At 35.7% G+C, this 24,727-nt stretch overlaps 1 protein-coding gene across 2 annotated transcripts in view; it reads right to left on the minus strand.

The window, feature by feature from the left end:
* FSTL5 (follistatin like 5) overlaps positions 1 to 24,727 on the minus strand; it is a 594,131-nt gene that overhangs the window by 187,068 nt on the left and 382,336 nt on the right. For both annotated transcript variants that reach the window (XM_081091744.1, XM_081091745.1), the window contains exon 7: positions 22,639 to 22,805. In XM_081091744.1, the coding sequence (XP_080947870.1) occupies positions 22,639 to 22,805 (167 nt within the window). The remainder of the gene's footprint in view (positions 1 to 22,638; positions 22,806 to 24,727) is intronic.

Consider the following 24,727-nt stretch of genomic DNA (forward strand, 5'->3'; position numbering starts at 1 on the left):
GATTTTGAACATGTTAGTTGTATATGTAACATTATTTTTGATCCTATGCAGAAATCCAATGCCATTTAGATTGGAAAAAGGCAGAGAAGCAGGTGTTACAGAGAATCACATGTAAGCTGTGTGGGGCCTCCTTGGCCAGCATCACAGTAGCAGTTGAGGCTGTGTTAAGAAATACATGTTTGCCATTCTAGCTCTTCTATGACTGTCAATGACATGTAGTATTTTCACTAATAGCATAAAAGAATAAAATATTCATCATATGAAGATAATAGTCTTCAGAAAATCTTAGTCACATGCAAATTGAAAGTCTTAATAATTTAACTTTTCTATGTTTATTAGTTTTTAATACCAGTATTTTCAATAATTTTAGGAAATGTATTTTCATTAGGTGCCTTTTATACAAAAAACTTAATGGTTAATCATAAGGAATTAATTTTTGCTAATTCACCATATTTTTATATCTATTACTAGAGGCCCAGTGCACAAAAATTTGTGCACTCGGGAGGGGGGTCCCTCAGCCCGACCTGTGCGCTCTCACAGTCTGGGACCCCTCGGGGGATGACCACTTGCTGGCTTAGGCCTGCTCCTTGGGGGACTGGGCCTAAGCTGGCAATCAGACATCCCTCTGGCAGCCCGGCAGCCCTCGGGGGATGTCCACTTGCCAGCAGGGAGTAGACCTAAGCTGCAGTCGGACATCCTTAGCACTGCTGAGGAGGTGGGGGAGGCTCCCGCCACCACCGCTATACTGGCAGCCATCAGCCTGGCTTGTGGCTGAGCAGAGCTCCTTGATGTGGGAGCACACTGACCACCAGAGGGCAGCTCCTGCATTGAGTGTCTGCCTCCTGGTGGTCAGTGTGTGTCATAGTGACCAGTCATTCCCAGTCTTTCTGCTGTTAGGGTCAGTTTGCATATTACCCTTTTACTATATAGGATAGAGGCCTGGTGCATGGGTGGGGGCCGGCTGGTTTGCCCTGAAGGGTGTCCCGGATCAGGGTGGGGGTCCCGCTTGGTGCCTGGCCAGCCTGGGTGAGGGGCTGATGGCTGTTTGCAGCTGGTCACACCCCCTTCAGGGTGGGGGTCCCCACTGGGGTGCCTGGCCAGTTTGGATGAGGGGTTGAGGGCCGTTTTCAGGCTGGCTGGTGACTGAAGCTCCCAGCTTCTCCTTTTTTCTTTTTTTTTTTTATTCTGGGAGTTATTCACCTTCTATAATTGAAACTTTGTTGCTGTCACTGCTCTGAGGCCACGGCCTGCTGAAAACAGGTATCTGGGGTTTGTTTAACTTCTATAATTGAAACTATGTTGCTTTTGGAGCTCAGAGCCGGGCCGTAGCAGGCAGGGAACCTTGGCTTCCTCCATCACTGGAGCAAGCAAACCTCCTGCTCGCTTCAGCTGCGTGCCTGCTGGCTGCCATTTTGGTTGGCAGTTAATTTGCATATCGCCCTGATTAGCCAATGGGAAGCATAGCGAAGGTACGGTCAATTACCCTTTATGTCTTTTATTAGATAGGATTTTAGTGCTTAAGGCATGAGTATTGTACAGATAGATGTTTTCTCATGTGGACATTATCAAGTATTTTTTAAAAGCATTAAAATATAATTAACTAAAATCACATAATTTCTATTCTATGCATTAAAAAGCATAAATTCACATCTGAAATACAAATTATTATTGAGAAGAGTTTGAATTTGTATTGATACTATCATATACATATCAATTTGGAAATGGTTTTATGATGCCAACTTAGTCCAAAATCATTCATTTTAAAAAATATATATTTTATTGATTTTTTACAGAGAGGAAGTGAGAGGAATAGAGAGTGAGAAACATCAATAGCTGCCTCCTGCACACCCCCTACTGGGGATGTGCCCACAACCAAGGTACATGCCCTTGACCAGAATCGAACCTGAGACCCTTCAGTCCACAGGCCGATGCTCTATCCACTGAGCCAAACCAGTTAGGGCCAAAAATCATTAATTTTTAATTCAAATCTAATACACAAGGAAGTTTTTTAATATTTATTTATTGAATTTATTGGGGTGACATTGGTTAGTAGATTTATACCGGTTTCAGGTGTACAATTCTATAGTACATCTTCTGCATAATGTATTGTATGTTCACCACCCCAAGTCAAGTCTTCCTCCATCACCATTTATCCCCACTTTATCCTCTGAGTGGAAATATTGCTACACAGACAAAATGGTATGGCTTTGGAGTCAACAAACTTGGTTTTTAATTCTGGCTGTACTTCTAGCTCCCATTGTATGATTTTGATTAAATCACTTTCAGCCTCAGTTTCTCTTACAGAAATGAGAAGAAAGCACCTTCCCTTAGGTTATTCACATGATTAAAGGAGCCAATTGAATATAATGCATTAGCACTGTCTCTCATGTTATAGGTGTTCAAGAAATGTTAATTTCCCTATTTTTTTATTTTACAAATTCGATCTGAAAATAAATAATTTCTAAGTTTTGAGTTATGGAGAACATTTTACTTGAGGACAAAACAAGGACAAAAAACTGAATTTAAAATACCAATGGATCCTGGTAAGTCTACAGGTCTTCTTAAGTATAAAAGGAGAAATACCACCACAATGATTAAAAAATGACATAAAGGAAACATACAAAAGGAAGCTCCATGTTTAAAATGATGCCTAAAGAAAAAGTAATACATAAAACATAATATCAGAGTCTAACTATTTTACTTCCTTAGATTAACCAAAGATGAATGACAGCCACATTACTTTTAATGTGCAGAGAGATGCCAAAAAAGGACATTTGAAATCACTTTAGTCCATTAAGTGTAACATTAAATCCCAATGAAATTTAAGTTTGAATTTTATAATGCATCTTAATCTGAAACCTCCACTTCTAATTAGTAATTTATTCCTTTTGACTTCCTCGAAGGTTGGCCTTGCCAATAGTAAGCCCTCAGTCACAGTCTGTCACTTACTCATTTCTAGTGCCCAGATCCAGACTACTAATGGGCTGCTGCCTGGGTGTACCAAAACATCACTGATCTCCAGAAATTGCAAAGCTCCCTACTTTATTGTTTGTTTAGCCTATTCAACTTAAAAATATTAATTGGGAATTTCCTATGCAGTATCATTTTGATCCTTATTATATGGTTACCAAATAGAGTGAAGTGAGTGAAGGGTTTGGAATTTAGTGAAGGAGCTAAGGCAATATGTATATCGATATGTTAGATAAAGTAGAAATAAATGATATGAATAAAACATCAGTTAAATCTAAGTGTTTGTTTTTTTCTTTCTGGAGATCAGTGACTTTTATGATACATCTGGTTGACAAAACCCTAAGGCTGTCCTAAGTCCCAGCACAGATAGTTTCTCCTTCAATTATTTTTTTAAAATGTATTTTTATTGATTTCAGAGAGCGAGGGAAAGGGAGAGAGAAAAAGGGAGAGAGAAAGAGGGAGAGAGGGAGAGGGAGAGGGAGAGGGAGAGGAGAGGGAGAGGGAGAGGGAGAGAGAGAGAGAGAGAGATCAATGATGCGAGAGAATCATTGATCGGCTGCCTTCTGCACTCCTTCAACTGGGGTTCGAGCCAGCAACCAGGCATGTGCCCTAACCTGATTGGGAATCAAACCGTGACCTCCTGTTTCATAGGCAAATGCTAAACCACTGAGCCATGGCAACTGGGCAACCCTCGATGATTGTATGCGTGGATATGAGCATAACCAATGACACAGGGTGAGGGCACATGCTGGGGGATGGGGGCAGGCGGGGAGAGGTCAAAGGGGGAAAAAGGAGACTTATGTAATACTTTAAATGATAAAGAATTTAAATTATATATATAAAATAAAATAAAAAATAAAAGTGGCCTCTGGGCCTATGGGACTTTTTGTTCAGCCCCTCTTGGCAGTAAGAGGCCTTACAATTTACCACATCTGTGTCATTTCATGGGAGGGAAATGAAAAAGTGGGACAGTCAGCTACTGTGGCTTCTTGCTTATATTTTTGCACTTAGTGACTAAATTGTATGTTACTTTCAGTTTGGCTTGTGTTATCAATCAACTACCATGACACCTGGCAGCTTAGCTCTCTCCAGCTCAGCTTACCCTTGAAGTAATCTACCTTCTTTGAGCCTTTCTTGTTGGCAAAACTGGGATAGCAATACCTTTCTCATCATAAGTATGAGAGATGATATAAGTGGATTTCCTAGGATAAAACTGACATTCAGTAACAGCAACCTCAAAATCATAATCATGCCCTGGCTTGGTTGGCTCAATGGATGGAGTGTTTGCCTGCAGACTGAAGGGTCCCAGGTTTGATTCCAGTCAAGGGCACATACCTGGGTTGTGGGCTTGATACCACTAGGGGGCATGCAGGAGGCAGCCAATCAATTATTGTCATCATTGATGTTTCTATCTCTCCCTCTCCCTCTCCCTTCCTCTCTGAAATCAATTAAAATATATATTTTTAAAAAATCATAATCACAACTGGAAACGTGAGGGAGCTTCAAAACAGTAAATAACAGCGCTTGAACATATGAATCATTTTATACTTTGGTATATAAATTTTTATAAGTATGATAATCAGCCTTGTGTCTTCAAATTACACATATTTTCTATAAGATGTCATTCAAAAACTTCGAAGTCAACATATTTATGTACAAACTAGATATTAATTCCAGCAAGAAACCAAATCATCTGATTCTCTCATTTTTACCAATAGTACTATTATTCTTTGAATTACTTGACCCAAATTTTTGAGTACTATTTTGTGTCTGCTTTTCCCCATAATCTGTTGATAGAATGTTGTTATACACTCACTTATGAAAGAAGCAGACCCTCACTTGCTATCTACTTGTTCTCTTCCCACTTTAAAATTTATTTTTATTGTTGACAGTATTATAGATATCTCCCCCCCACACACACTTTTCCCCCTTCTCCCAACCCCTACCCACTCACCAGGTCTTCACTACCCTATTGCCCATGCTCATGGGCTATGCATCTCTCTCTCTCTCTCTCTCTCTCCATATATATATATATATAACACACACATACATATATATACATACACACACATACATATATATAACCTGATCAGGGCCTGCCAGCCAAACTCTCAGTCCCTCCCCGAGGCCAGCAGGCTCTGATTGCCAGATGGAGAACAGGAAACCAGGGGTGATGGACGCTGATGCGGGCGGTGCCGGAGCCCTGATCGCCCCCACTGGTCACCCCACACACAGAGGGTGACCAGTGACAGTGGCAGAGGCAGCGGGGGGGTTGTGGGGGAGGGCCAGCTACCAGAAGCTGGGGAAGATCTGCCCTGATATCAGGCCAGGCCTAGGGACCCTACCTGCGCCAGGCCTCTAGTAAGTATATAAGTCCTTTGGTTTATCTCTTCCTGTCCCCTCAACCCCACATCAGTATATATCAGTCTATTTCATGCCTCCCTGCTTTGGGTCTTATTTTGTTGGTCAATTCATTTTGTTCATCAGATTCCACAAATAAGTGAAATCATTTGATAGGAATCTGACACAAAATTCTTCCAACATTTCTATAACACATTTTTGTTCAATAACAAACAACTGAGCAAACCTTAAGCAAATTAATTCCTTACAGGCCAAGTTAATAATTTATCTGACGCACCCAGGTATTTAAGATAATTTCATTCCCCACTAATCTTACAGTAAGAGATACTATGGCAATGGGTTGTTTAATTCTGTGCCTCCTGAATATTATTTATCTATTTTAAGCTTCCTAAAAGAGCCCCTATAATTAAAGTTTCTGCAAATTTCTTTACAATTATGATCTTACTTTTTATTTGTCAAGGTCAAAAATTGAACTCCCCTAATACTTTTTTGAGTCCACTAATTCATATTTTCTTCTATCAATAATGCGTGTGACCTATAACACAAATTTGGCATCTAATACTATATTTTTATATTTATTTAACAATATAACTATGACTTAAAGTGATGCATAGCTTTATTGGACATACATAATAAACAAAGTATTTTGACTTGACAACTCTAGTAAATTAAAAAATTTAAAGAATATTTTAGTTATTCATTTAACAAGTATAATTTCAAATTTATACCATAAACTTTAGTAATGAAAGAAAACTGTATATAAAATGTCAGCATATCACTTAAGTGAAAATTCAGGTAAAACATTTCTTTAAGTCTTGGTTTATTCTTGATTTATTCTGCTTAACTTCTTCTCCTCTAATTTTGAAATACATTGAGTTTATATAAGATTTATTTTAGTGTGTGGCAAGGTCAACTCTAACTTCAACAAAAACAACACTTTTTAACTGATTGACATTGAACTGCAGAGAGGCAACATTTTTTTTTGAGAAAAAAGTTTCAAGTAAACATGGTGGCAATGGTATATTTAGACATCTGTTGTTAAACACAAAATGGTTAATGTCCTACATGCCAATAAAACAATTATTTTGTAGTTATGGTTTCTATAGAGTAGAAATCATTTGCATCTTTTTTTGAGAACATATGCACAAGTTAACATGCATAATCACAGAGTCTCTGCCCTAATGAGTGGAATGTTTGACCATACTCCAATATGACTTTGAAAGATAAGTCCCTGTTATATATCTCTGTAAGGTCATTGATATATCATCATGTCAAGCAATTAACTCTAAAGCATTGCCCAGAAAATGGCCCTCTAATTACCTAACCCAGAAAATGAACCAATGGATCATTGCAACCATGTTTATCTCAGTTTTTTACTCTCTAAGAAGTAAGTTGTCCTTGTTTGCCTTATGCACATGGTGGCAATCCAATGACAATTGTCTTTGTTTTTGATGCCCCAATTTTTCTTTCCCCAAATTAAAATAAATCTTACACTTATAAACTTCAAATCATAGATTATAAAATACTTCCCTGCCATAAACACATACATATTTGTTGACTCTTTGTAAACACCAATTGATAAGTTGTTGAGGAAGCACATTCAAGTTAAATTATTAGACTTTAATAGGTCATCATGGAATATAAAGAAATAAAATAAGTGAGGAATTAATATCCTCCTTCTGAACAATTGCTGGTTTATTATTTTTAAGCAAAAGTAATAAAATCACAATCCATTTTTGTCATTGAATAAAGGTTTTATGAGTCATAAGAATGTCAATGTAAATATGCTTGAATGTTGGTCATATAAATTTAAGAATGTTTACTAGAGTTATCTACAATATCATAAATATAACTAATTTTCAAGAGGAAAAACAGTAATTTATAAGCAATTGCCAATTAATAAGCTTCACTAATATAACTTTGATTTCACACACCTCTGCATCAAGTTCCTTTAGTGAGCAAAAAAAAGGTGTTAGTTATTAATAGTTTTTATTTTCTTGTTTAATTTTAATAGTGTATACTGTTCCAAAAAATATCTGAGAAGTCTCCTACCTCTGCAAAACTTTGTAAACTGAACAGAAATAACAAAAACAAATAATTGAAGGAACAACAAAATTGGATATTTTACAACTTCTTTTCAGTTAATCAACTTTAATAGCCTTCTTAAATGTCTCACTCTAAAATACTGAGTATTCAGAAGTATAATGTTGATAGCTTATACAGATACTAGAGGTCCAGTGTGCCGGGAGCCGGTCCTTGCAAGGATGGACCGGCTCCCGGCACCAGTGCACAAAATTCATGCATGGGTAGGGTCCCTAGCAGCTCCTGGCTGCCGGCCAGGGTCTCCGTTCCCCCAGCTGCCTGCTGCCACTGGCCGGGGAGGAGCTGGCCGGGGAGAGGGACCGTGGGCAGTTGGCCAGCCAGTCCCACCCCTGGCTGAACTCCCAGTCGAACTCCTGGTCAAGGGGCCAATTTGCTTATTAGGCTTTTATTATATAGGATTGTTACAGATAAAAAAATATCTGTTTGGTTTTTTTTTTAGATAAAACTCTAACTTCTGTTCTTTGAACAAAAGGAGAAAGATAAGGAAAATAATAGTTAACAGCTACTATTAAAATGACTGGTTATATTTTTATATTAAAAATCCTCCATCTTTTATGCCTTTTATTATGTAAGAAGATTTTTATTTTATATGCTATGATTGTCAGTATTTGGGAGAAATTCCAATATAATTTCCCCTTTGTATTTTAAAAATAAAATTTGTTGATATCTCTCTCACAAGATGGGCTTTATTTAAAGGTTAGGAAGAAAGCGAACTATAATTAGAGTCTGCTGTGAAAGGAATTGTATGTACTTTTGAGTATTTGTAAGACCAATTGGCATAAGCTATATATCCTTGAAATGATGCTTGCTAATTCTCTTTTTCTATGAAACTGATAACTTGCTTAAAGTTGTATGGACGTATTATTTGTTTAAATTATAATTCTACCTGCATATATGGACCAAAGTGACTAGAGAAAGATAAACTACAGAGAAACCCAAAATTATTATAGAAATTGTGCAGCTAAAAGTCAACATAAGCATCATCTTGTGTATATGTGTGTTGGTTTATATAGATCTTGTGTTGTGAAATAAATGACTTAATATATTTTTTAATTAAAATGTATGATATCAAGTATTCATCCAATGTTATCAGTGTTACATGCTACAAATGTAAATGTATAGCTCTATAATCAAATGCAAAAACCAAGTTTTGTATAATATAGAGTGGGGCAAAAGTAGATTTACAGTTGTTCATATAGAAAATAATAAATAAATAATAATGCAAGAATAAACTGTTTAGTGTACTCACAATTGTAAACCTACTTTCCCCCCAATCTGTATATTGAAGCCCTTTATTAATCTATTGCTTTGCTTATTCTTAGACAAATGAATAGACAGTCACTTCACTGAAATGTACCATGCTATCTCGATGCCTTTCCCCAGAATACCAATTTGCCACTCCTTCATCTAGCTATCATCTAAATTCCAAGACTAGTGTATTCCTTAAAGTTCTTCTATAACTCTGAAAACTTAAAATGGGCTTCCCTTTTTTATTTTTCTTATATTTGTATACAAATGTACAAATGTATACATTTGTGAAACAGTTTCATATTGTATTATTAAATACTAGAGGCCCAGTGTATGAAATTCATGCACGAGTGGGGGGGGGGGGGAGTTGTCCCTCAGCCGGGCCTGCATCCTCTCCAATCTAGGACCCCTTGGGGGATATCCAACTGCCGGTTTAGGCCCGATCCCTGTGGACTGCTGGCTCTTAAACACGCACCTGCCTGGCCGCCTGATTGCCACTAACAGCTTCTGCCTGCCAGCCTGATTGCTCCCCTGCCAGCCTGATTGACGCCTAACTGCTCCCCTGCTGGCCCAATCACCCCCAACTGCCCTCCCCTGCTGGCTTGATCTCACACCCAACTGCCCTCCCCTGCCAGCCTTGTCACCTGCAACTGCCCTCCCTGCAGGCCTGGTCACCCTTAACTGCTCTACTCTGCTGGCCTGATCTCCCACAACAGCCCTCCCCTGCCAGCCATCTTGTGGTGGCCATCTTGTGATGACATGAGGGCAGCCATCTTGTGATGATGTCGCGCATGATGCCACCTAGGCTTTTATTATTTAGGAAAACTAAGTTGTTGTTGTTATTTTATCCCTTCAACCTATGAGATTTTCAAGACTAAAATGATGTCTCTTGTAAGTATATCCTCAACATTTAGCTGAGTGCCTGAAAAAGGGTAGCTGTGAAATCAATGTTTGTTGAATGCATGAAGATTATACAATGACCAAAATTTTGCTTCCCTTCATGCTTTGCTTACCTCCCCCTTACTGCATATAATAGGAGATTACATTGAGGCTGTAGTAAAAAATCAATATGCTTAATGAGAAATGTTATTAAAGAAATTGAATCTGGAAATTGTTGAGCTGTACTAGGCTTAAATGATTAATTGCCAATAAACATCAGGTGATTTATAATCCTGCATGTGACTACAGTAAGTAAATAAAATTCCTGGTAAGGTTTTAAATATGAAAAAGTCTATAAACCCAATATAGCAATCCCCTTATCTGTGGTGTCAGTTTTTGGAGTCTCAATTATCCATGATCAACAGTTTTCCAAAAATATTAAATGGAAAATTCAAGAAAAAAATCCTAAATTTTAAATTGCACACCCTCTGAGTAGTGTGATGAAATCTCTTGCCTTCCCCCTTCATCCTGCCAAGGATATGAATCATCCCTTTGTCCAGCATGCCCATGCTGTATATGTTACTTGCCTTTTAATCATTTAGTAGCTATCTCAGTTATCAGATTGACTGTCATGGTATAGTTGCGCTGGTGTTCAAGTAACACTTATTTTATTTCGTGATAGTCCTAAAATGCAAGAGTAGTGATTCTGGCAATTTAGATATGACAAAGAGAAGCTGCAAAGTGCTTCCTGTAAGTGAAAAGGTAAGTACAATACAATAAGATATTGTGGGAGAGAGACTACATTCACAAAACTTTTATTCAGTATATTGTTATAATTCTTTGATTTTATTATTAGGCCTCATTATTAATATCTTACTATCCCTAATTTATAAAGTTAACTTTATTATAGGTATGTAAGTATAAGAGAAAAAGATGATATATATATATATATATATATATACATATATATATATATATATATATATATATATATATATATAGAGAGAGAGAGAGAGAGAGAGAGAGAGAGAGAGAGATTAGTACTATTGATGGTTTTAGGCATCCACTGGGGGCCATGGAACAAAGTAAAGAAGGAGGGAATAAGGTAATGCATAATTACAAATACTAGTATAAAAATATCACTATATCATTTGTTATTTGTACTTTAAAAATGAACTCATATGTGTCAGTACAGTGCTAACATCATAACATGAAGCTGAACAAGCAAAGGTCGTTGTGCTAAGAGTTTCTAGTTCATAGAAGAAAGACAATAATATTCATGGTTTATTAGTATGCAACAAGTATCATATTTAGTGAACAAAGAACTTTTTAAGAAGTCAAATTTAGGCATAAGAAGGATTTGTCTATTCTTTATTTTTTTATTTTTTAAAAAATATATTTTATTGATTTTTTTACAGAGAGGAAGGGAGAAGGATAGAAAGTTAGAAACATCGATGAGAGAGGAACATCAATCAGCTGCCTCCTGCACACCCCGCACCGAGGATGTGCCCGCAAACCAAGGTACATGCCCTTGACCGGAATAGAACCAGGGAGCCTTCAGTCCACAGGTGGACGCTCTATCCACTGAGCCAAACAGGTCAGGGTGGATTTGTCTATTCTTAAAGGATGCAATGGATTTAGGTAGATGGAAGGGACAAGGGAAAGTTTTTCCCTAGAGATAAGAATGAGTTCAAAACTGGTGTTAATAATTTAACATAGAGTGTAGCAAGCACTTTGGAGAGGCTGTAGTAAAGAGTGAATATGTGTGAATACAAGGAAGATTTAATAGAGAAACAGGCTTTATAGACCACGCCAAAATTTTTAAATCTTTTTTTTTCTCCTAAAAGCTACAAGAAGCTATTAAATGGTTTTAAAGAGGAAAGTGAAATGGTCAGATGTAAATTTATGAAGATCTATCTGGCTGTAATAGGAAGTGCAGGTTTATTTTTTAAATATATATTTTTATTTAATTTATTAGGTTAAATTGATTAATTAAATAAGTTTTAAGTTCACAATTCTATAATACATCATCTGCATATTGTACTGTGTGTTCACTACCCATAGTCTAGTCTCCTTCTGTCATCATTTATTTCCCCTTTATTTTCTTCTACCTGCCCACACCCTGCTTCTCTCTGGTAATCACTATACTATTTGTGTTTATGAGTCTTTTGGAAGTTTTTTTTTGTTTGTTTGTTTTTGTTTAGCTTAATCCTTTCACCTATTTCACACAGCACCCTACCTCCCCCAACTATGACAGCTGTCAGTCTGTTCTCTGTATCCACATATAAGTGAAATCATATGGTATTTGCCTCTCTCTGACTGGCTTATTTCACTTAGCATAATATGTTCTAAGCCCATTCATGATGTCACCAAAGAGAAGATTTCCTTCTTTATTACAGCTGAGTAGTATTCCATTGTGTAAATGTACCACAGCTTTTCATCCACTCTTCTACTAAAGGGTACTTGGGCTGCTTATAAAACTTGACTCAATGAACACAGAGATGCTATATTTCTTTGAAGCAGTGTTTCGGGTTTCCTCAGATATATCCCCAGAAATGGAACCTCTGGGTATAAGGCAACTCCATTTTTAATTTTTTTGAGGAAATTCCATACTGCTTTCCAGTGGCTGCACCAAACTGCATTCCCACCAATAGTGCAGTAAGGTTCTTTTTTCTCCACACTCTCACCTATACTTGTTTGTTGATTTATTGATAAAATTTTTTTGGCAGGTGTGAAGTGATATCTCATTGTGGTTTTAATTTGCATTTCTGTGATGATTAGTAACACTGAACATTTTTCATATATCTATTGACCACTGTATGTCCTCTTTGGAGAAGTGTTTACTCAGGTCCTTTCCCATTTTCCAATTGCATTGTTCGTTTTTTGGTGTGTGTTCTTTTGTTTTTTTTTGGTGTTGAGTTGAGTTCTTTATGAATTTTGGATATTAACCACTTATCAGATATATCATTGGCAAATATGTTCTCCCATTCAGTGGTTTGTTTTTTAATTTTGTTGATGGTTTCCTTTGCTGTGAAAAATATTTTAGTTTGATGTAGTCCCATTTGTTTATGTTTTATTTTGTTTCCCTTGCCCAAGAAGTTATATGGAAAAAAATATTGCTATGAGAAATGTCTGGGATTTTATTGCCTATGTTTTTTTTAGAATTTTTATGTTTTTGAATTTTACATTTAAGTCTTTAATCCATTTTTTATTTATTCTTGTGTATGATTCAAGTTGGTTGTTTAGTTTCATTTTTTTTGCATGAATATGTCCAATTTTCCCAATGCCATTTATTGAATTGACTATCTTTGCCCCATTATGTGTTCTTGTCTCCTTTGTCAAATATTAACTATAAAGGTAAGATACATCACATACACAAAAGGAAGGATAAAAATCACGATCATATATACAGGCACAGGTACAGAAAGAAAAACATTGGATAAAATTCAGCACCCATTTAGTTAAAAACTCTAAGCAAAGTGGGAATAAAGGCAACATACTTTGATATAATAAAGGATATATATGACAAACCCACAGCCATGATCATACTAAAAAGACAAAACCTAAAATTGTTTCCCTTAGGCCGAAACCGGTTTGGCTCAGTGGATAGAGCGTCGGCCTGTGGACTGAAAGGTCCTAGGTTCGATTCCGGTCAAGGGCATGTACCTGGGTTGCAGGCACATCCCCAGTAGGAGATGTGCAGGAGGCGGCTGATCGATGTTTCTCTCTCATTGATGTTTCTAACTCTCTATCTCTCTCCCTTCCTCTCTGTAAAAAATCAATAAAATATATTTTAAAAAAAATTGTTTCCCTTAGGATTAGGAATAAGACAGGATGTCCATTTTCAGTACTCTTATTCAAAACAGTACTGAAAGTTCTAGTCACAGCAATTAAATAAGCAGAATTAATAAAAAGCATTCAAATTAGAAAGGAAGAAGTAAAACTCATTATTTGCAGATGACATGATACTCTATATAGGAAACCCTAACGACTCCTTCAAAAACCTACTAGAACTGCCCTAGCTGGTTTGCCACAGTGAATGAAGCATCAGCATGCAGACTGAAGGATCCCGGGTTAGGTTCTGGTCAAGGGCACATACCCGGGTTGCATGCTTGATTCCCATTAGGGGGCGTGCAGGAGGCAGCCGATCAATGATTCTCTCTCAACACTGATGTTTCTATCTCTCTCTCCTCTCCTGTTCTCTCTGAAATCAGTAAAAATATATATTCTTAAAAATAACTATGAGAACTGATAACTGAGTTCAGTACAGTAGCAGGATACACAATTAATAATCAGAAATTGGTGGCATTTTTATTTATTTTTTATTTTTTTAAATATATTTTTATTGATTTCAGAGAAGGAAGAAGGAAAGCGAGATAGAAACATCAATGATGAGAGAAAATCACTGATTGGCTGCTTCCTGCATGCCCACACTGGGGATCGAGCCCACAACCCAGGCCTATGCCCTGACCAGAGATTGAACCTTGACCTCCTGGGTCATAGGTTGACACTCAACCATTGAGCCTCACTGGCCTGGCAGAAATTGGTGGCATTTTTATACACTGATGATGAACTACCAGAAAGAGAAACTAAGAAAACAATCCCATTTACAAATGCAATAACAACAACAACAAAATAATAAGGTACTAAGGAATAAATTTAACCAAGGATGTAAAAGACCAGTACTCAGAAAATTATAAGGTTCTGAGGAAAGAAAATGAGGAAGACACAAATAAGGGGAAGCATATACCATAAGCATGGATAGGAAGACTTAACTTCATTAAAAAATTCATACTACCCAAAGCAATCTATACATTCAACACAATTCCTCTAAAAATACCAATGGCATATTTTATGGAACTAGAGTAAATAATAGTATTCCAAAAATGTGTATGGAACCAAAAAAGACCCTCAGTAATCTTGAAAAAGAAGAAAGTGCCCTGGCCAGTTTTGCTCAGTGGATTGAGCGTCGGCCTGCAGACTGAAAGGTCCCAGGCTCGATTCCGGTCAAGGGCATGTACCTTGGTTGCAGGCACATCCCCAGTTGGGGGTGTGCAGGAGGCAGCTGGTCGATGCTTCTCTCTCATCGATGTTTCTAACTCTCTATCCCTCTCCCTTCCTCTCTGTAAAAAATCAACAAAATATATTTTTAAAAAAAGAAAAAAGAAAATTAGAGGTATCACATTACATGATCTCAAACTATACTACAAGGGCATAGTAATCAAAAACAGCATAGTGCTGCCACAAAAATAGACATAAACAGTGTGCCCCCAAAAGTGTATACCGCTAATAGCTCAATTTTGAAAGTGAAATGTATTTTAATAAAGACCGATGTATAATTAATCAAAGTGTGTGCATACATTGTGGAGGTGACACCATGTAGATCAAGGGAACAGAATTGTATGTTTAAAACGAAGGGGTTGTCTCAGTAGGCAAACATAATGTTTGAAGGTGAGAAATGATAAGAGCTTAAACTAAGGCAGCCATAGAAGAAATAAGATGACAGAATCGATTTACGATAAATAAAAAAGTTAAATTCATAAGGTTTTATGGCAGATTAGATTTGAGAAAAAAATGAGAAAGAACTCTAGTAGGACCCAGTTTTCTAGTTATGTTTACATGGAATAAGAAACAATGAAAATGTTTTGGGTCTTGGTACAAAGATATTATTTTCAATTGTGCATATTTGAATAAAAAAGATGGTATTGAGAAGTTTCAGTAGAAATATAACGTGTAATGTGTCAGCTTAAACATAGTAATTAAAGCCATGACAGCAAAGACATAATAATTTAAAAAAAGGAAAGAAGCATGCTTTGTCAACGTAAGGATCTTTACAAATATTTAGCTAAGGCTCTTACTGAAAGACAAAAAAAGAACATCAGAATAAAGTCATGTTTTCCTATTAACAGTCCTCATAAACTTATTTAAACAGTGTGATCTTTCATAATTTTAAAAATTAAACCTAAAATTAAATTACCAGGTACTCAACAAACTGAAATATGAATATTTCTTTCACTCACTCACACATAGACACTTAATTTTACATACTGCTATTTGCTGGAACAAGTTCCAAAAGAATATGGCCAAAGACATTTCAAATGTTTTTAAATTACTGATTTTAAGACTTCTTTGAGAAGTGAATTGTAATATGCAGTGCTCTATTATATGCAGAAAAAAGTAATTTAGAAACAATATTCCTTTTCAAGCATAATACTCTTCGGCAATATTTATGAATACATTCAATGTCACCAATTCAGCAATTAGTATTGAAACTGTATAACATATATTTATGTGGGAAAAGAATGTTTGCTGCACATTTAATATTTGTGAAAGAAATTCAGCTTCCTCAGTCATGCCAATGCTCCCTGTTTTATTTGGCTTGGAAGATTTTGAATCATAAAGAATCTCTGATTGTATTTGGATTTTAAGAGCCTCAATGGCCTCAGGCTTATATTAAAATGAATAAGTGGTAAAGATGACTTGGAAATGATGTATTATATTACAAACATTAAATGTCCACATTTTTAGTTGAGGGGGTAAAGAAATGGATTTTTTATTGTCTAGAAAAGTCAATAGCTTTCTTTTTAAATAACTACTTTAATGGTATACTCTAGTATGTTTCATATTTTAAAACAACACTGCAGGTTTCTAAAAAATTAAAATGAAAGCTTGCTAATTAAATTATTTTATTAGAGATGAATAATTTGGCTTCTGCTACCAGTTAATAGCCGAAAGGGTAAAAATGTCCCTTTCATATATGTGAGAATTTTAAAATTCAAGGAGGGGGGGGGGCGTATATTTTCACACTGTTTTAAATGTGAAAATTGAGTAACAGAGTCAGAATTTTCTACTCCTAAAATTACTTTTTTCAGTCTCCGGGAACTAAATATGACTTGGAGACTTTGCTTCTAAATTGGAAGTATGGTACATACAGTGAAACATTTTTTATCAGAATAAATTGTAATATTTTTATCCTCACTTGAGGATATGGATTTATTGATTTTTTTTTTCTTTAGAAAGCGAGGCAGGGAGAGAGAGTGAGAGAGAACCATCCATGTGAAAGTGAAATATCAATTGGTTGCCTCCAATATCCACTTAACAGGCAACTTAGATGTATGCCCTGATCGGGAATGTGAACCCACAACCTTTTGGTATACAGGGCAATACTCTAACCAACTGGATGATACATCTAGCTAAAGCAAGTTCTAATATTCTTTATTGAGTACTGAAAGGCTTTAAAATCTAGACAAATAAGGAAAATTTTATTATGCTTTGAATGTTATCTACCAGAACTAGTTTTGCCAGATTTATATTAAAAAACAACAACAAAAAAACACTCTAGCACTTTAAAATACCTAGTAAACTGCCACATCTGCAATGGGATTCTGATTTGAATTAAAATAATCATTTCAATTGTTTTATTGTCTTTGAGTGGTTTTTTTTAAATCAACAGAATGCTTTAAGTGGAGTTCAACTATACATGGTGAGAATTACTTCAAAAAAATGCATGGATAGAACTATCTTAAGAACCATCAGAGGAGAACTCATCAAAGTGGATACAAAAAGAAAAAAAAAAAGAACAGTTAAGGGAAAGGCCTGTAAAAAGCAAAACAAAACAATGAAAGAAATAAATTAAAGTCTGACATAAATACCAAAGAAATAAAGATGCTATGCAGAATTGCTTCAATTTGAATTCAGATGGATAATCATATTCAATCAATGAAGAAAAATAAAACAAAAATTATAAAGTAGAACACTCTGTTATCCTCTTGGATGGCCTTTGATGGGGATGTAGAGATTGCTCTCCTGTCCCTCCTTTGTAACAGAAGGCTGAGCAGTGTGCCTACGTGAGTGAACAATTGTGTTTACCAGCCTCCCTAGTACAGTTATTGCAGTTATTGCTCATCAGTGACCCATAAACAGTTGTGGGATTTCCAGAAATAAGAACCATTTATCTTGCACCTGCTTTGTATGGCTGTGGACCTGGATTATAGATTGATGGAATATAGACCGGTGGCAGGAGCTCCAACAGACCTCTTGAACCCTGACATGACCTGAAGATGAAAGCCATGCTCTTGGAATGCCAGAAGAAGATAGGAGTTTGAGTTCTAGCTGCTTTCTGGAGCAGTCGTGCCAGCTGTGGACAATATATTTTATGGAAAAATAAACTCCTGTGGATTTAGTTCACTATTTTTTCCCAGTCTCTTCTACTCAGTGCTGGACACAACTGCTAACACAGGATAGATAGATGTAGAACACAAGTCACAAAACAAATACCAAGAGTGAGAAAAAAAACAGGAATCTGCAAAGGAATGGATTAAATTCATGTGAATAAGTCAAACTTTTAATCTCAGTGATATACACCACAGAATCACTTATAGGAAAATGGCTTAACGCAGTATTCAAACCAATTTCAGGTAAATATAGTGCCAGACTTAGCAAATAAAATATGGCAAAGTTGAATTTCAGAAGACAAGGATAACTTTTGTATAAGTATATCCCCTGAAACATTTGGTTCATACCTATAATGAAAAATTATTTATTGTATATCTGAAATTCAAAATTACCTGAGAATTCTGTATTTTATCCAGCAAGTTCACCTGTAAAGTTGTTGAAAGTCATAATAATATATAGTATATCAGGTTATTTTCAAAGAAATAATATCCTGATGGGGCTTCACATTTGTTATTAAACATGATCAGCAATGCCATATTGAATCAAGCTATAGATAGTGATAAAATAAATAACATTTTATTGAACACTTGGTATGTGTCATTGGATTTAATAATAATCTCTCCTTTTATAGACAAATCAACTGAAGCTTAAATTGTTTCAGTCAATTCATTGTGTTACATAGCTAGTAAGTTATACAACTAGAATTGATATCTAGGTTGATATGACATTATTTAATTTCAATGTTGAATAAAGACCAGATTATAATGAATGGTAAAAAATTAGAGATATTATAAATAAGATACACACAATAATGGCTTGGATTTTAAAACATAATTTCTCTCAGGAACAAAGGAAATAAAAATCTCTGCTATCCAAGGTTTTACTGAAAATTTTCTTGGTAAAGTGAGCACATCTGAAATGGTGCTGCATTTTATTTCCTCTCATTCCTTCACTCTTCGCTGCCAATCCTGTCAGCCAATTCTATCTTCTAATGATGTTTCTCTCAACTCTATACCATGTATCTACGTTTGCCTTGCCTTCCTTAATTCAGCTCCCCTAACAAAGGGGACTCTGAGCCCAGGAACCAGCTGTAAAGAAGTAAAGTTAATAGGAGAGCCATCTTCTACTAGTATATCTCATAGCTCTTCACCTGCAAACCCGTGCTTATAGCTGAACAGACCAGGATTAGGACTCAGACTCAGTCACAATAATATTAGAATTATAGTTTGTGTGCCACCTTCCACCTAAAACAAGATGATCAAAATAATCCAATTACCTTTTTCAGGAGTTTGGGCAGAAAGAGGATGACACGCATACAAATAGATGAAGTTATACTAGCTGATTGAATTTAATGATCTTTGGAGCAGTGATTAATACCAGACTGCTAACAGAGAGATAAATTAGCATGATTCCTAAAGCTAGATTGAATAGATAAAGGTTTTCCAGTTTTAGTCCCTATAATTGGATAAAATTTGGTTCTGGCATTTCTTGTGTTTCCAAACTTCCTAATTACTATATGTATCCTAACATTGAATTTCTATTGTTTTAGGCAGATTGAATATATCTTTGTTCCTTGAAACATATATTAGGAGAAAGAGAAGGAAGAAGAAGAAAGAGAGAGGAGGAAGAGAAAGACGAGGGAAAGGAGGAGAAGAAGGAGAGAAAACAGAGAACCCAGTTTCATTGAACATTTACAAACAGCCTTATAGTGTGTAACCAGCTTAAAAATGCTTATCTCAATAGTTCTCTCTCACACACACACACACACACACACACAAAATGAGTTTATTCTATTCTTTCTTCAATTTTTGCTTAGGAAGTGGGAACCTAGGGAACTTAACTTGCTTGAGGGTACGTAACTCCCAAGAGACTGGGTATTAGTTGAAAACCAGACAGTCTGTAACCCCAGCCCTTCCTGCAAACCACTGTGTCATATTCTCTCTAATAGTTAAGTGATGTCCTTTTATTCATTTGGTACAAAAGAGAAGATAGGCAAAATGAAAAAGCTCCAAACAGCAATTGAATACCAATCAGTATCATGTATAATATCAGAGAATATTAAATCTATTTGTAATATATAGGGACAAAATTAGTTGGAATATAATTTCCAAAGGGCAACATACATTTACAAAAATCTCACAGATCAAGTTTATGATCTAGAGTCAATCAGGTCCTGTAAATACCCCAGAGGCACCACTTATTAGGTCAACAACCTTGGCCTTCACTCTCTTAGCATAAATATCAACAGAGTAAATGAAGGATAAGAATCTCTGCTTCATGGAATTATTTTTAGGGCTAACATAATGAGCTAGTGAAATAATAAGTAGTAATATGAATCCATTCTATTAAATAAATAAAATAATCTTTGTAATTCATGAAAGGGCTCTTTTTCCACATATAAGAATGGGTGTGGATAAAAAAATTGGGAGTAGTTATGCTATTTTTAAAAAAAAGGTATTTATGTATTGACTAAGTAAATATATAGTAAATCCTACCTTATATGTGTTAAAGAATTAGAAAGATTATTGCAAATTGTTACTGATTCCCTTTGACACGAAAGGCACTTATAATATTAACTTTACATAATTTAATGGGAATTAAACCCACTTTTGTGGAAATAGATTAAATAATAAAAGGTTTTAAAAATGATTCATATATGAACTTTAGAAAGTCTTCTTTGATTATAAACAAAGTATGGATGTAATTTACTATAGTAAAATCATCTTAATCTTTCAACACATCAGACATCCATCTCTAAGAACAAAAAATACATTTTAAAGAGATGTAATTATAGATGTTTTTTAACATATTAGATCCCATAAATTAATTAGACCCATTCTTACTGTCAAACAATGGAACCCATTCTAGCTAGTTTTAAGCAGAAAATGAATTTAATCAAGATATTAGGGAGCTCACAGACTATCCAGGAGAGCCCTGGGGAGTGAGAAGCCACAAATACACAAGCAGTACAGTGGGACTGGTCCACTGAAGACACCATGGAAGCTGAACTCTGACCACCCCTAGCTTTTATGACTGATGTTATTTACACAGTGAAGGCCTTACTTAAGCAGAAATAAATATAAAGCAAAACACAATACTTAATGTTTTATAACTGTTTCAGTTTATCTATATTGGTAAATGGTTAAATTTATTTAGATAATTTGACAGTTGATGTCATAGTACTGAACAAAAAACACCAGGGTTATACTGGGAAATGAAATAAATATCCCTTCTTTCAAAGATATCTTTAGCTAGTCTCTGCAGCTTTATGTGAAAGACTGGTAGTTATATGTACACTATAGGTTATTAATTTTTGTTCAACTTAAATATGACTTGAGATAAAATTGAAACCTTTTAAAATATTGAAAGTGCTTTTAAAATCCTCAAAATATATCTACTCTATGAAATGTATCCAAAATAACTTTATCTAATAAAAATCAATTTGCTGATTCTAGAATTTATCTGATATTTACATATATTTTAATTACCTAACTTTTCTATAATCATTTTTTCTAGAAGTCTGAAACATTTAGAACATATTCAAGAATTAGGAAGTAAGCAAATTAATTTACAAGATACATGCACAAGAGCAGGCCCACCATTGCAAGTTGTCCACAGAACAACACACATAGCACATTCTTCCTTACTTTTGAAACAATATAATGAGCTTATTTTGAGATTTTTCAAACCACAGCAACCTAGAATACATGGTCTTCTGGAAAATAATAGTGGAAAGGTTGATAGTAATGACAGAGATATAAAATAAAAGATAAAAGGCATAAAGACAAACCCAAGTAGATTTTGTCTAGGGCCATGCCTCTCAAAGAATATTGCGTGCTCCTGAGATTATAGCTTTCTATGCCACAATAGTCTTGATATCTTAGAGAACTAAACATTATTCTCTGAGGAAAGTTCCCAGAGGACTTCAATATAAGTAAATTGAGAAAAAAAATTGTCAAAATAAACAAATTAATATTTCAGAAGCTACCTGTTTTTGAATCATTTGAGCACATTAAAAAAGAATATTAATTAGTAAGATGTAACAAACAGGAGTGACTCTTGGGCCTGTGTTAGCAGTTCTTTATAAAGCAGCAAAGAATAAGGCCATAGACAATGGCTTTCTTGAGTGATAAAAATAATTAAAATTTATATGGAAAGAGATCATAAAACCTCAAAATCACCAAGGCAAAGGATTGTACCACCTCATTTCCATAGACATCCCCTAACACAAAATTTTTACTTCTTTTCAACATCTAGGATGATGTTCACTTTTTGATGTTCACTTTCAGCAGATAGCATGAAAGAAACAAAAAAAATACCCTGAAGTTTATTCTGTTTTTTTGTGGGGTTTTTTGTTTGTTTTGTTTGTTTGTTTTTTACCTTTGGAGCTATACCCTACTGAACTGAATCTACATTATGAATTTCTAGGAGTGAGTCAGAGTGGAGAAACATGTCCCTTTATTCCTTTATTCTAGAAAAGTCTTTTATTTTATTTATTTGATGAATATTTATTGTTTCTGACACATAAAGTATTTGAAGCAAAAAACTACTGTTTATCCACTTTAAAACTTTATAAACCATAGAGTGTGGCTCAAGCACAATAGCAATTAATTGCTGGTAATTAGAGAAATTCTGAAAGTAAGACTTTTGTGGATTAAGTTGATGTGATTTCATACCTATTACAGTGCTCCATAACCTGCTTACCACACCTATACAAGTGATTTAGATAATTTCCAATCATCTACAGTGCACCTCCTGGTCAGTAGAATGAATATGACAATGTGTCAATAATTCTCTTCTACTCTGCACCCAATATTCATTAAGCTCTTTAGACTTCACAAAGTCAGGAGTATGTCACATGAAATATACAAATTACAAAGCAATGTCTATGTATGTACTCACATTGATGTCTTCCAAATCTAAGTTATTTAGAATAATATTGTTCCTCTTCCAGATGATGGGAGGTCGCAGGGCTCCCTGAATTGCACAGCTCAGAACAGCACTTTGTCCCACAGTTGCCGCTGTAATGCTTAGTTTCTGATCTTCAGGCAGACTCAACTGGATAACCTCTATAAGGAGAAAGTGTCAGTAATGTTGATGAGCACATAGTTTTGTATACATTTTTTAAATACTAGCAATTAAGGCTTGTGATGAAATGAAAAAAAGAATAAATTTTTTCCAATAAAAGGTCAGAATGACATTTCAATTTAATTGATTGACAAGCATCCTCATGAGGGAAAGAACTATTAAACATGAAATGAATATCAGAAGTAGAGTTATAATAAGTCTGGCAGTTGCACCCAAATAGAAATAAATTATTTAACTGCCAAAGCGACATGTAGTGTGTCATTAGCATTGGAATAAAAATGATATTGTTTATTCACTGATAGATTTATATTGTAGGTGAGGTGAGATCATTGCTGGCTGGCTTCAGAGAATACAGCCATAGCTGAATAGATAAAATAGATCATTATGCTGGGAAACATAAATTGACTCAAAAAGAATAAGATTTATTTGTAAAGTTGAAGGAGGAAAAACTAAACTTCGCCAACCAAACAGCAATTAAGTGAAATTCTGATAGTTGTCTTTATCAGATAGTGTTGGTACATACTGATCTTTAAAATTTAAACCTAATTTTAATATTTTAAAATAATCATTAAATACATTTCTTCTAATAATTATGCTGAAATAAAAATATAATTTATAATCTGGTTCTGGATTTCCTTTTCTGTTTCCAGACAATCCTTACCAACTTTGGGAATTAATAACTCTGTCTTAGTCCATTATCCTGAGAGATGACTCGAATAATCCTACCAGTTTTCATCCAGGTGATAACTACCCTTTACTTTTTAACTGACCTTCACAGACACTCTAAGAGAAACACTAACCAAATGAATTTTATAAAATCTATATATATATAAAAGCCAAGCGACCAGAACAACAGAACGACTGGAATGACTGGTTGCTATGACACACACTGTGGGGGCCAACTGGTATGAACGGGGCCCCAATTGCCCCCAACCTCCTGCGGCCCCTCCCCCCGGCCAGCCTAGCCCCCAATTAGGCCCCCCACCCTAATCAGGGGTGCAGCCAGCTGGCCAACCACCCAAGGCCCCTCCCCCCCACTGGCCTGGCCCCAATTGGGCCCCCATTGGCTGTGGGGCCAGCAGCCAACCTCCAGCATCCTTCCCCCCAGCTGGCCCCGCCCCTGATCAGCCTCCATGGGGTGGGCCGGCCAGACCCAACCTGTGCATGGATTCATGCACCAGGCCTCTAGTATTTATAAAATATTCAATTAATAGATCTTTAATTTGTTGGTACAATAACAAGTTAAAAATGGCACACATCTTTGTATCAGAAGGCTAGAATAATTCCCTACATGCACATGTTAGGTTAATGTTGTGATCTCAGTTGTCATGGAAAAGAATGAAACAAAATGGTTTCAGCTGTCTGTGGCAGCAAAAACCAGACTCCTGAGACATGATCTGGTGCAAAAGAAAAGAGGATTTTTCAGGTGCCTGCACCTGGGAGAATGGTGGATTCCAGTTCCAAAGATTATCTCACCTTCCTGCTCAATCCCACTGTCACTATAGGGATAGGGAGGGGAGGGAGTTCTTTTTCTATCCAATTACCCTGCTAGCTTTTCTTGTGATCAGGCCCTATCCATTCATCTTTCTAGCCTTTGGCACACTCAGTGTAAAAACCTTCCTGAGTCATCCCTGGCTCTCTCAACTGTACGGTAACAGGATCACGGGCTGACAAACTATTTTCTGGTGAAAATAAACAGAAATATATTGACTTTTATATGTGCTTATATAAATTCTAGTATCTAAATCTAAAAGCCAAGGTTATTTAAGTTATCATTGTTTTGTTTAGTCAAAGAAGGTGGCAGGCACACTTTTAAACCCTAAAAGAGACATCAGCCCAAGTTTATTTTTTTTGGTCATTACATCACTGAAAGAATGAAATAGGTAACAAGCATCTTGCTCAG

The sequence above is a fragment of the Myotis nattereri genome, assembly GCF_964212035.1.
Source record: "Myotis nattereri genome assembly, chromosome: 5".
NCBI lineage: Eukaryota > Metazoa > Chordata > Mammalia > Chiroptera > Vespertilionidae > Myotis > Myotis nattereri.